Source organism: Bos grunniens, chromosome 17, assembly GCF_055505025.1.
Source record: "Bos grunniens cultivar Pamir isolate PY7600 chromosome 17, Bosgru_T2T1.0, whole genome shotgun sequence".
Classification (NCBI taxonomy): domain Eukaryota; kingdom Metazoa; phylum Chordata; class Mammalia; order Artiodactyla; family Bovidae; genus Bos; species Bos grunniens.
The window spans coordinates 16,331,484-16,344,899 of record NC_141181.1 but is presented as its reverse complement, the minus strand read 5'-3'; the positions used below and the strand labels follow the sequence as shown (position 1 = coordinate 16,344,899).

The window sequence follows — 13,416 nt, the reverse complement described above, 5'->3', positions numbered from 1 at the left end:
CTCTACTTAGTAAAATTTAATATTTTGGAAATTAGTATTTATGTTCCTATAAGAGATTGCTACATGATTTTCTTTCCTAGGTTATCATTACATAGTTTTGATGTTAGATTTTGGTGCCCATGAATTAGAATAATACTGTAATTACCATAAGGATTTGTAAATTTCCTGAATTTTTGGTAAAAACCTTCATAAAGAATTCAGTCTTTTAATGCATGTCTGTGTTAGTCGCTCAGTAGTGTCCAACTCTGCAATCCCATTGACTGTGGCCCGCCAGGCTCCTCTGTCAATTGGATTCTGCAGGCAAGAACACTGGAGTGGGTTGCCATTTCCTTCTCAAGGGGATCTTCCCAACCCGGAGATTGAACCCGGGTTTCCTGCATTGCAGGTAGATTCCTTAGTAATCTGAGCCACCAGGAAGCCCCTTTTATTACATATATTTTGATAAATCTTTAATTAAGTTTTCCTTATTTTCATGAGTCCATTTTGATAATTTTCTTAGAAAATCAGTGTTCAAATAGATTTGCATGAACATATAATTTACAGAAATTATACTCTAATGACCTTTTTGTATTTTAATACATATATATGTAATCTGACATTTTGCTTTTTAGTTTTGATCAGATTTATTTTTCAAAGCTATATCTCTTAGTTATACTAATTACCTTTTTCTACTTTATTACTCTTTTTATCTTTAGTAATACTTAATTCTCCTTTTAAAATGATTTTGTAGATTCTTGAGATTAATAAATAGTAAAGTATTTCAATCTAATTATTTTCTGAGAGTCTATAGAATTCTATATGTTATGCTTTTGCTATAATGTTTTTTTAATGACATGTAATTTTCAAATTGATTTTCTTTTATACCAGCTCTATTTAAAAGGGTAATTTACATTTTCAAGTGTATAATTCTTTTTATATTCTATTTTTTATTGCTTTTTAATTCAACAGCATTGATATTATTTTAATTCAATATTATCTGATTCAATCATCCAATATTATTGATATTATTGATTTGTAGTTATAGCATGTGGCATATAGAATCTGGTTTCAGATTTTTGTGTAGTTTTTTTTGAGACATTAGGTTTAGCACATTGATGCTTTAGGTGTATGTCATAAGCCACCTCTTAGGAATGTCCTATGTATTTATTTTCTATGTGCTATGTCTATGAGGTAGAATGTTTCATCTATCTATAGTTAATCTAATATACATACACACTACCTAAAACATTGTTCACTGTGTTTTAAAATTTACCACAGGCAGTGGTGTGCTAGAGCCAGCTCTAATTGGCTTGTGAGAGCCAATGGTTAAATATGCAGAAATTTTGTGAGCCAGATGTTAAGACACTGTGACTTGAAATCAGTATGGTGAGGAACTTACAGCACAGAAATTGGCAGATGCTACAGGATGATGGTGGTGGTGGTGGTGGTGTTTTGAGAACTAGCTAACTCACATACCCAAACCACAGCCCTACTCATTTTTATGGTTAAATTTCTGAGCACAGTTCAAGATTTTTAAATGACTCCTTGTTTTTCTATTAGATTTTCCTTTATATAATTTGAAGCTATATTTTTATTTATTTGAAACTATATTCTTAGAAGCATAAAGCTTCATATCCTCTTATAGATTGTAACTTTCATCCATATCCATTATCTTTGTATTGCTTAGAATTCTAATTGTATTTTTGTCTTGAATTCTAATTTTATGGTATTATTATTACTATACTCATATTTGCTTAGCATATCTTTTCTTGTACTTTCATTTTCAAGCTTTTGGTAACATTTTATTTTTGTTTCACTTTTTACAAATACCATATTAAAAAAACATTATCTGTTATCTTTCTGCCTCTCTATTTTTAAAACTCAATCCAAGTGTCTTTTAGTAATCAAATGTAGTTTTTAATCACATCTTTTCATGTATGGGTAATTGTGGTTGTATATTTAGATTTACTACTGCTACGTTACTTTTTATGTGTGAACTTATTGTGATTTCTTTGTTTAATTTTCTCCTTTTATGCTTACCATTACCTTCTGTTAGTTTGCTTAAGTTTTCTTTGCCTCATTTTACTTTATTTTATTTTTAAGCTTGAAAATTACGATATATCCAGGATTTTTTTTTCTGTATTGAACTTTTGATTTCTGCAATTAATCATCATGAATGTGCTGCCTGTTCACCAAATAAAGTAATAATCTTAGCATGAGTTTTCCTCTTCTTTTCTCACAATATTTACCACATGGAATTTATCTGTGATTTTCCTTCCACACTGCTATCTGGAAAAGTACATATTAGGTCAGGAGTTGCCTGGTGTTAAGGTTGGGACTGGTATGACTGTAAAGGGGCATGGGAGAAATTTTGATGATTATAGCTGTTTTCTGTTGTTGTTGGAGCAATTTCATGGGTGTATACAGTTATCAAGACTCTGCATATCATATACCTAAAATGGGTATGTTTTATCACTTTGAAATTATATCAATAAAATTGATTTTAAAAGTATAGTGGGGGAATGTCAGAAAGAACCAGAAATCATTAGCAAGATGTAGAGAAGGCCCAATTAAAAATTGCATCTCAAAAAATTATAAGGGAACATTTTTTCCAACAATACTATGTAGCTTGGAATTGGACACTGGTAAAATAAAAGTATCAGAAAGGTGAACTGTGGAGAAAACTCAGTGGAGGAAGATTTCGATTCTCTTTAGGATAGTATTACGGTGGCCGACTGGGACACCTGCTGGATAGGGAAGCAAGTGCGGCTAAGAGTCTGATAGTTCTAAGTGTGTGTATGTGTGTTATGGGGGCAGTGTAATTGTAAAGAAGTGAAAAATAAAATCCAACAAACATGTGGTATGTGCTCGTTATGACCTAGTATGCTTTTTTGTTTTGGATTTCGGTAATGAACAAGATAAATAAGCTTTCTACCACAAGAATCTCACATTTTTGCAAAATTAAATGAATGAATGAGATTTATTAAAAAAACTTAAAAAAAAAAACGTGGTGGTTATTTATACCCAAGTGTGAATATGACATGTGTTGGGCTCCATGATTTCTTATATCCCATATTTTTCTTTTTCTTGGATAACTTTTTTTTTTTTCCTAGAATGTATTTTCACATTATTATTTCACAGACATTCAGTGGATTTTAAATTTTCTGAGGTCTGGTAGGAAGAATGTTCTTTATCCTCTTTCTCAAATACTAATGTCCTTCTGTACTATGGTTTCATCCTCACCACTTTTTGGAACAAAGTGCTTTTGGAAACTAAGCTAGAGGAATAGATCTTATTGACCATTTCTGGACAGTAGGTTAAGTATTAAAGTTGTGCTGCTCTGCAGAAGCTGTCTACTTATACCTGCCCTAGAGTTAGCCTTTCTCAAAAACATTTACCCAAAACATTTTTCAACAGCACTTACACCAAATGATAAAAAACGCGCATGAACATACTGCTGTGTAGAACTGTTATCAAAGAGTGGTAAGAGCATCGTTTGTATATGTCCTTTAGCTACATATATGCTTCATTGTCTGGAGAAGGAGATGGCTATCCATTCCAGTATTCTTGCCTGGAGACTTCCATGGGCAGTGGAGCCTGGCGGGCTACAGCCCATGGGGTCGCAGAGAGTCAGACACGACTGAACAACTACCATGTATACACACACACATGCATCATTGTTGTCTTTGATGATAAACTACCTTAGGTGTTTCTATATTCATTTTCTGTAATAGCGTCTGTCTAGTTAAGGCCTTTTGAGTTGTCATGGCAACTAAGGGGTCCAAAATTTATAACTACCATTGTCCTTGACAGTGTGATATTTAAATGGCTGTGATGTGTTTGGAAGCATTTCAGGACAGTTAAGCAATTTAAGTACTCCAAGAACTTCATGTTGTTTTATTTAAAATATATATGTATATTATTTTACAGGTCTTATATGAAATAGCATTTTTTAAATACTAAAAACATCTTACTTAATCATTTATTTTTGTTGTTTTGATAAACTGTTGTGATTCATAGGCCTTAAAAACATATTGTGTGGAGTCATGAAAATTAAATGCCAACTTCAAATCTTGTTTTAATTTTTATTTATTTATTTTATTTTAATTGGAGGCTAATTACTTTACAATATTGTGGTGGTTTTTGCCATATATTCACATGAATCAGCTGTGGGTGTACATGTGTTCCCCATCCTGACCCTCCCACCCACCTCGCTCCCCATCCCACCCCTCAGGGTCATCCCAGGGCACCAAATCTTGTTTTTAAATGGAAGTAATTTTTAAAAGTCACCGTAGTAACTCGTGGTAAGATAGTTCACATTGGATTATTTTAGCCTTAATATTGAACACAGATTGTGTGTTTAAGAAATTTCTTATTTGAAAGTTTCATAATATTGGTGTCAGTTGAAATCAGCTTGAAAGAAGTTACTGAAAAAATGCCAGTACACTTAATGACAGGACAATTTAAGATGTTACAGATATCACTTCCTCAACTCTACTGAAATTGGGACTGCTTATGGAATCCATACGTGTCAGAGGCTGGCCTGTGGGTCAAATCCATCAACAGTCTATTTTGATAAGTAAAGTTGTACTGGATACACGCATTCATTCATGCATTGTATATGGCTGTTTTCACATTGTGTCAGCCTTATTAGATAGTTGAACAGAGACTACAAGATTTATAAAGCATGACGTTTACTATCTGACCCCTTACAGAGAATGTTTACTGACTCCTGCTATATACAATAGGGACAGTTTTGTTTACAATTTCCTCCCATTACTTTCACACCGTTATCAAATGACTCACTTTTCTCTGAGTACACAAGTCCTTGTCAGGCTCTTTTCTCCACCTAAAGTGTTGTTTTTCCTTTTGCTCATATCTAAAATCTATCTTCTCTTCAAGATATGATTCAATTGAAGTATTTAGTTCCAAAGTCTTGTCCAACTCTTTGCGACCCTATGGACTGTAACCCACTAGGCTCCTCTGTCCATGGGATTTCCCAGGCAAGAATATTGGAGTGGGTTGCCATTTTCTTCTCCAGGGGATATTCCCCACCCAGGGATCAAACCCACATCTCCTGCTTGGCAAGCAGATTCTTTACCACTGAGCCATCAGGAAAGCCCCATGATTCCATTAACCCTTCCTTTATGAAGCTCCACAATTACAAAAAAAAAAAAAAGCAATATTACCTAGATACATGTCTCTTATACTCCCGTACTGCTGCTGCTGCTGCTAAGTCACTTCAGTTGTGTCCGACTCTGTGCGACCCCATAAACGGCAGCCCACCAGGCTCCCCCGTCCCTGGGATTCTCCAGGCAAGAACACTGGAGTGGGTTGCCATTTCCTTCTCCAATACATGAAAGTGAAAAGTGAAAGTGAAGTTGCTCAGTCATGTCCGACTCTTAGCGCCGCCATGGACTGCGGCCCACCAGGCTCCTCCGTCCATGGGATTTGCCAGGCAAGAGTGCTGGAGTGGGGTGCCGTGGCCTTCTCTGATCACATAGTTGGTTCTCCCTGAAACCAGCCCACATTCTTGGGTGGGGTCCAAAAGTCACCTCATTATCATAATAAAAGATCTCATCACTCTCAAAGACTCCTTATCGCCCTCATCACTAGAAATTCCTAAGGTTTTAGGAGCTGTGGGCCAGAAATGAGAATGAAGACCAAATATATATTACAAATTACAATATCCCAGATATCATCCTCACTTGCCTATTCAAGAATATCACTCTGACAATCATTTCCCTCTCTTGTGTGTGTTAATTGCTCAGCTGTATCCAAGTCTTTGGGACTCTATGTACTATAGCCTGCCAGGCTCCTCTGTCCATGGACTTCTCCAGGCAAGAATACTGGAGTGGATAGCCATTCCCTCCTCAGGGGATCTTCCTGACCCAGGGATTGAACGTGGGTCTCCTGCCTTGCAGGGAAATTCTTTACCATCTGAGCCACCAGGGAAGCCCTATTTAAGAGTGTCCCTCTGACAATTGTCCCCCTCTCTTCCATAATCAGTTTCTACGGCAGCATACAAATGTGCTGTTATTTCCCTCACTTTCTACTATCTATTATCACCTTTTGGAGCAATATTCTTCAAAACATTGTCTGCACCAGCAATTTAGAATCCTTTCCCTTTCCCTGATGCCCATTTCATGTAGGCTTCTGCCTCTATTACTCCCTTTAAGTGCTCTTTTCAGTGTCACCCATGACCTTCATGTTGCTAAGCACACTGGTAAGCACTCAGTCTGTGTTTTCCTTGACCTGTCAGCACATCTGACAGGCTCTTCATTTCCTTTTCCTGAATGTACTTTTCTCACTTGACTTCTGGAACATCACCCTTCTTAAAGTTGCAACCTTGTCCTTCTTACCTGTTTTCTTTTTCCTGTATCATTTAGCCACTCTTTAATGAAATATATAATCCATTTACTTATATGTACTATATATAGTCCATCTTTCTTCCTGAAACCAAGGTGCTTCTGTGTTCACTGATTTGCTTTGTGAACAGGAATGCCTTGGTCATACCGAAACGTCCAGCAAGTAGTAAGTACTCAATAAATGCATACTAAATGGTTAAGGACAGCCATGTAATCTTACATTTTTTATATTCCACGTAAGCATTCAACCTTGGTCTGCCCTCGGTTTTAGTTTTTTTTGAGTGATTAGCTGAATATGTGTACCAAATAAACCAATACTTATAGCCCTTCTTTTCTTGCAGAGTCTATTTAAGTTTATTTTAAATGTGTGACTAGGCAGGTAAATAATTAAACAGAATAAAGCAAAAGAAAACAGCAGTACGCTAGATTGTTTTTCCTCACTGGGAACAACTACTATTGGTATAGAATAGGGGCTTCCCAGGTGGTGGTGGTGCTGCTGCTGCTGCTAAGTCGCTTCAGTCGTGTCCAACTCTGTGGGACCCCATAGACCGCAGCCCACCAGGCTCCACCGTCCCTGGGATTCTCCAGGCAAGAACACTGGAGTGGGTTGCTATTTCCTTCTCCAATCTAGCTGGTGCTAGTGGTAGAGAAACCACTTGCCAATGCAGGAGACTTAAGAAACATGGGTTCAGTCCCTGGGTTGGGAAGACCCCCTGGAGGGATGGCAACCCACTCTAGTATTCTTGCCTAGAGAATCCCACGAACAGAGGAGCCTGGCAGGCTATAGCCCGTAGGGTCACTATGAGTCGGACACAACTGAAGCAACTTAGCACGCAGAATATTTACAATTGTTTTCACAAGTCACTCCAGAATTAAAGCTACTGGAGCCACCCCGTTGTGCGGATTGTCCACTTTTCACGATGTCTAACTCTTAGGCAGTGACATAGACAGTATTGCTGCCATAAGTTCAGGGAGTGCCCCGCAGTAAGACCCTGTCTCAGGAGTCCAAAAAAAATCAGCTTAAACTCTGATAGCTCTTTGAGAGTAGGGCTTGGATTTAGTCTTTTTTATTCTTGGATCTAGGTATGCAGGTGAATGGACACGTCAAAGATGCTGATTGTTAGGGCCTTTCATGACCATATGCAAACTGTGTGCCAGGATTAAACACTGCTTCCATAGTTCTCCACAAATATAACTTTATAAGGAAGTGGACAGTTTATTTCATCACTACACTTCTAGTCTCAGAAAGTAATTAACTGGTTTCAGCCACTTTTATCTAACAGGTACTTTGTAGGGGTCAAATGAGATGATGTTTGTGAAAGGACTTGAGTTCTGTTTCACGTCACAACAGTTTCAAACATGTTTTTTTTTTTTATTGAAGTACAGTTAATTTACAACATCTTGTTAATTTCTGCTTACAGCAAAGTGATTCAGTTACACACACACATGTATATAAATAAACACATGTGTTCTTTTTTATATTCTTTTGCATTATGGTTTACCTGAAGATATTGAATATACTTCCCTGTGCTCTACAGGAGGACCTTGATGTTTACCCATTCTGTGTACACTACTTTGCATCTATTAATTCCAAACTCCCAGTCCATCCCTCGCTCACCTCCCTCTCCCTTGGCAACCACAAAGGAAAGACCTGTTTGTACACTATCAGAGAGCGGTGACTTTTTATGATTCACATGGGATGGATCAGCTGCTTTCCATAGTAAGGACCTCCACTTCTCAACCAGAGTTTATTATTTCTTGCCTCTCTCTTCTACCTGTGCAACCTGGATTGTGAGGTAGAATTTTGATAGCCACATGTATGACATTTATCTGAAGCAAGTCACTTAACCTCTCAGGACCTCAACTTCTTCACTATAAAATAAGAGTTATATCTCTCATATAAAGATATTGCCAGGATTGAATATGATAATGTATATGAAATAATTTTGTAGACTTAAAAGCACTTGGTAAACAATTCCTACTCTAATTAGTATTGCCATCATGAGTGATAATTATATTAAATGTTAACACTGAGTCTTACTCAAAGAGAAAGTTACAGAGTATTTTACCTTTTTGGATCTTTACTCTCCTGGATTACACACACTCACATTCTTAGTAAAGTTATTGATCCACAGAAGTATGGAATGTCAAAACTTCCAAAGCTGTTATGAAAATCTGTCTGTCAGCCAGAAAACCAGGTCAGTTCTTTTACCAAATTAACAAAGCTGTAAAAATATCCTCAGTTAACACTGGTTTTTATTATCATTATTTGTTAGAAGTCTTTGAGGTCATTTCCTACTTATTCTACCATACTTGGCGTGGAGCATTCTGACTAAAGCTGTTAGTTGTCCTTGACTTACACCAGCTGCTGGTAGGTGGGCAGGACAGTGAAAGTCTGACTGGTAAGATTTTAACATCCTGCGTGTGTGGAGACTCACTGATGCAAAAGCCCAGGATTGAAATACTCATTGCTTACTCAAGCAGCTTCATGAGGCCTCATTAACAATTGTATCACCCTTTGTACTGCTTGGTCCCAGCTCAGGAAATCCTGTTTCTTGAACAATGTGGAGTGGGGGGATCCTACAACTAAAAAGGAAGTAGGGAATTTAAAAGAGTTTGAATGAAATGGTAAAGATAATTTTAAAGTTTTGCAAATAATTTGGAGCAGTGAGATAACATAGACAAAGAGAATGATTAAGATGAGAGTAACAGGTTGCTTTAATTAAACTGATTAATGGGTGGCTTAGATTACATGTAATAGGAAGATTAGACTTAATATTTTGTTGTGGAATAGATGGCATTTTTATTGGAAATACACTTACACTCTCTTTTTTAATACTTAGTTAAATTCTGGTTTTTCTTTTAAAGAGTTATACATCATATATTATAAGGTAATCATTTTTACATTTCAAAAACATCTGAAAATAAAATAATTATTTCAGTCTACAAAACTTAATTGCAGTGAATACTTACGTTGAGAGACATGGCAGATTTTGGTTTTTGAAGGGGAAGTCAACAAATACACACTATTTTAGAATGATGGCCAAAATAGTTGTTTAAATTTTATATATTTTGGTTTTAATTTTTTTTAATAAAATGGAATTGGATATGGGAATGTGTAATCTTCATATACTTAATCACTTTGAATTAAAGAAAACAGGATTTTGTTACTTATGAAATTCTCAAATGATGTTTCAGTTAACAGTGATATAAAGACTGAAGACATCTATTCAATGTCTATAGAAGTAGCTACTTCTGTTGTAAATTATATTAATAGTCAGTAGTTTATATGCATTAAGGTATTTGGCTGTCAGCTTTTCATTAATATGTCTTTGGAATTCAGTCAATTCAAGAACCTAATATAGTGGAAAGGACTTGGGCTTTGTAATCAGACAAACCTGGTCTCAAATCATGGCTGTCTTGTACTTCCTGTGGGGCCTGGGCGGCTCACCCAAAAGTTGCTAATCCTCCATCATAGGATTGTTCTGATGATTAAATGAGATACACATTTCTAAGTAACTAACAGAGTGACTGAAAAAGTTGGTGCTCAATAACTGTTAATTCTCTTCCCTTTCTTTCCCCCTACTAGTCCACTTGTGTTTTTAATGGATCCTCTTTACTCTGGGTTGTATTGTAGGAAGTATTCTGGATGGATGGCTGCTGGAAACCCATTGCCATAGCCAGCTCTTCTTCGATACTGAAAGATTTACTCTGGCATTGAGTAATGAGAATTTTGGTAAGAAAAACTAGATGAAGATAGTATATGGACTTTTCTTAAAAGGTCATTTGTGTCTCAGATACTTCATAATAATTTATATGGCTCTTCTCTGGAGATTTTGGGATGTCACAGATGTCTGTTGACATATGGGTTATTCTTATTTTGAAAATAAATAAACTAGGTTTTTAAGGTCTATTAACACCTTGATGTGCTCTTCATGTTGTTTTTCACTTATCTCACTCTATTTTGTTCCTTAAATGTCTAATCAATAAGCTGTGTAGTCTTTGAAAACAAGGTCTAGCTGTTATTCATTCTTTCAGTGTGAATAACATGGAGCACAGATTCTTAGAAGTTAAGTCAACACTGCTCTTTGGGGACTTCCCTGGCGGTTCAGTGGTTAAGACTCTGCCTTTCAATGCAGGGGGCTGTGGGTTTGATCCTTGGTTAGGGGGCTGAGATCCCATGGCCAAAAAATAGAAAAAGCATTGCTCTCTGAAACTATAAAGATTTTGACCACATGAAAGAGGCAGGCAGAAATATCAAAACTCCAGGAAGTTCTGAGATAAGTAATCTTCCTAAATCACCCAGAAAATGTATTATATATCAAGTCTTAAGATAGCATAGAGTATCTTTGGTTGGTTCCATTTCTATTCAGTTTGTCTCCAAATGATATTAATATGTAATTAATTTTCATATTGTTATGTGAAATTATGATATAACTAGCGTACCTATATTAGTAATTCATATAACTAACATGAAATATGTTGGACAATTAAAAAGGAAGAAAGAAAAAAAGAAGAAAAAAAGAAATAAGGATGAGAAGGAAGTTAAGGATAATAGAAACAAATTATATTACCATATAGGTAAATTAGTAAATAACCATATTTTCTATGCATCATTATTATTGAAATGCGTCTGGAGAAATATGTATTAAAGAACTTTGCATGTAGGAGACAAAGTTGAAGGTAGGGGAGAAAGCAAAAAAGATACATTCTAATTTCATTAATTCCAATAAGGAATTCTGAAAGTTTGATATATTTACATTTTGGAACCTAAAAATATGATAAGGTATCATTTTGAATCTCATTTTTTCACTGAGAAGTTTAACCACTTTGTCTATGATTTTATTTTTCAGAAACCATATTTGAGAAGTACTTCCATCCAGTGCTACTTGTGTTTACTTCTGAACAGTCATTTTTTAACAGAGGCTGGCATTCATGTCTTCATTTTGGGGTAATTTTATTTTTCAGCATAGAATCATCATGTTAATAACCAGGATTATTGTTCTTCAATATCTTCTCTATTAAATTGGTTTGTGTTCATTGCTTAAATCTTTAGGTTCTCAGTATGTGGGGTGTGATAGCAGATTATGGAGATTCAGAGGAGGTTTGGTAAACATCCTACAGAGAATTTCTATATTCTTATAAAATTCCAAATGAGTATTACATCCTGCAAATAAATTGGACTTCTTGGTTTCTGACTAAACTTGGAAGGAAACTCTTTATTAACATCCTATGTGATTTTGACACCAGTAAGAAAATAGATATTGAGGGCTTACCCATGTTACTTTTTTGTTTTATCTGCTGCTGCTGCTAAGTCACTTCAGTCGTGTCCGACTCTGTGCGACCCCATAGATGGCAGCCCACCAGGCTCCCCCGTCCCTGGGATTCTCCAGGCAAGAACACTGGAGTGGGTTGCCATTTCCTTCTCCAATGCATGAAAGTGAAAAGTGAAAGTGAAGTTACTCAGTCCTGTCTGACTCTCAGCGACCCCATGGACTGCAGCCTACCAGGCTCCTCCATCCATGGGATTTTCCAGGCAAGAGTACTGGAGTGGGGTGCCATCACCTTCTCTGTTTTATCTACCCCTGGCATTGACTCTTCCTATCCTTTGAGCCCTATCTTAGTTCAGTTTGAAACACTTGTTTCTTCATTTAGGCCTTTTGATTTTCCTCCTAATAAACATTCATATTTTGCCATGCCTATTAATTTTTTCCTTCTCTGTTAGAAGCAACTAATATACTGCACTCACCCAACTTGTAGTTTTGCGATCTGACTTGCAGTTCAGTTTTATTCTGCCAATGCCTTCATGTTATGGGGAACCATAGGTTTGTGCAGGTAACTCCTCCTTTCAAAAACAGAATAGTTTTGGCTTGCATGCTTCTGTCCTGGATCCATCAGGGAGCAACTATTTTTCCAGAAGCTCTAAGAATTATTCTTCAGTTACTTGGTCAGTGTGTGTATCTTTTGTCCTGATATTAAATTTCCATTTTACAAAACTAAGTAAGTTGTATGATCTAGTTTTGTGACTAGGGCCGAGTCCTTAATGTTTATGGAGAAAGCTGCTATAAGGTGCATGTAAGGGGCATATATTTACTGTCAAAATCCTTACATGAAAAAGGTGATTGCTTATTTAATGACTTTACCCTCTTAGACTTAAAAGTCTGATGGGACTTCTACTTAAAGGAAAGTAAAATTTATTCAAAAACATATTCTGGGCACTGCCACATATCAAGCAATGTTTTTCTTTCAATGTGATAAATTGCACCAGCTTATCTATAAATTTGGAGAAGGCGATGGCAACCCACTCCAGCACTCTTGCCTGGAAAATCCCATGGACGGAGGAGTCTGGTAGGCTGCAGTCCATGGGGTCTCGAAGAGTCGGACACGACCGAGCGGCTTCACTTTCACTTTTCACTTTCATGCATTGGAGAAGGAAATGGCAACCCACTCCAGTGTTCTTGCCTGGAGAATCCCAGGGACAGGGGAGCCTGGTGGGCTGCCGTCTATGGGGTCGCACAGAGTCGGACATGACTGAAGTGACTTAGTAGTAGTAGTAGTATATATAAATTATCCCTCTGAATTAGATTTTTCTGTAATCCAGGTTGGTCATCAAGCTAGCGTAAAGCACCAAAATTGTACTATATGTTCAGTGTTTATATTCATCTACGAGGCACAAAGGCAAAGATAGCAGTCATTTTTTCACTTGTTGAAATAAAAAGGTCTTGATTGCTCTTTTGCCAGTAGTATTCATCAAGACAGTATTATGTTCATTCAAAATGCTTTGCTCTTTGGTTTTGCTTTCAGCTGTATCAGTGCAAGTCTTCCCAAAACAGAAGCAAACTGGCAGTATGTAATAAATGATTTGAAAACAATTGAGCATCTTATTCAAGTAAGTACTCATTTTTCCATAAACTATTTTGTATAATTGCTATGGAGTCTGTTACGCCTGTGTTTTGCTGTCAGTCCTAATGAAATCTCACATAAAACAATAATGTTTCGGTAGAATTGTATGCCTCATAGAACCTCCAATGAAATCTTTTATTTAGAATTTTCAGATAGCAATTACCTT

General features: G+C 36.5%; 1 protein-coding gene across 5 annotated transcripts in view; it reads left to right on the top strand.

Moving 5' to 3' along the window:
- IL15 (interleukin 15) overlaps positions 1-13,416 on the top strand; it is a 96,655-nt gene that overhangs the window by 68,655 nt on the left and 14,584 nt on the right. For 4 of the 5 annotated variants that reach the window (XM_086346597.1, XM_086346599.1, XM_086346598.1 and 1 more), the window contains exons 2-4: positions 9,985-10,083; positions 11,201-11,298; positions 13,152-13,236. In XM_086346597.1, the coding sequence (XP_086202723.1) occupies positions 10,072-10,083; positions 11,201-11,298; positions 13,152-13,236 (195 nt within the window). In that variant the 5' untranslated portion in view covers positions 9,985-10,071. Of the gene's footprint in view, positions 1-9,984; positions 10,084-11,200; positions 11,299-13,151; positions 13,237-13,416 lie in introns of those variants that run through there. The other variant, XM_086346595.1, reaches the window with a different exon arrangement.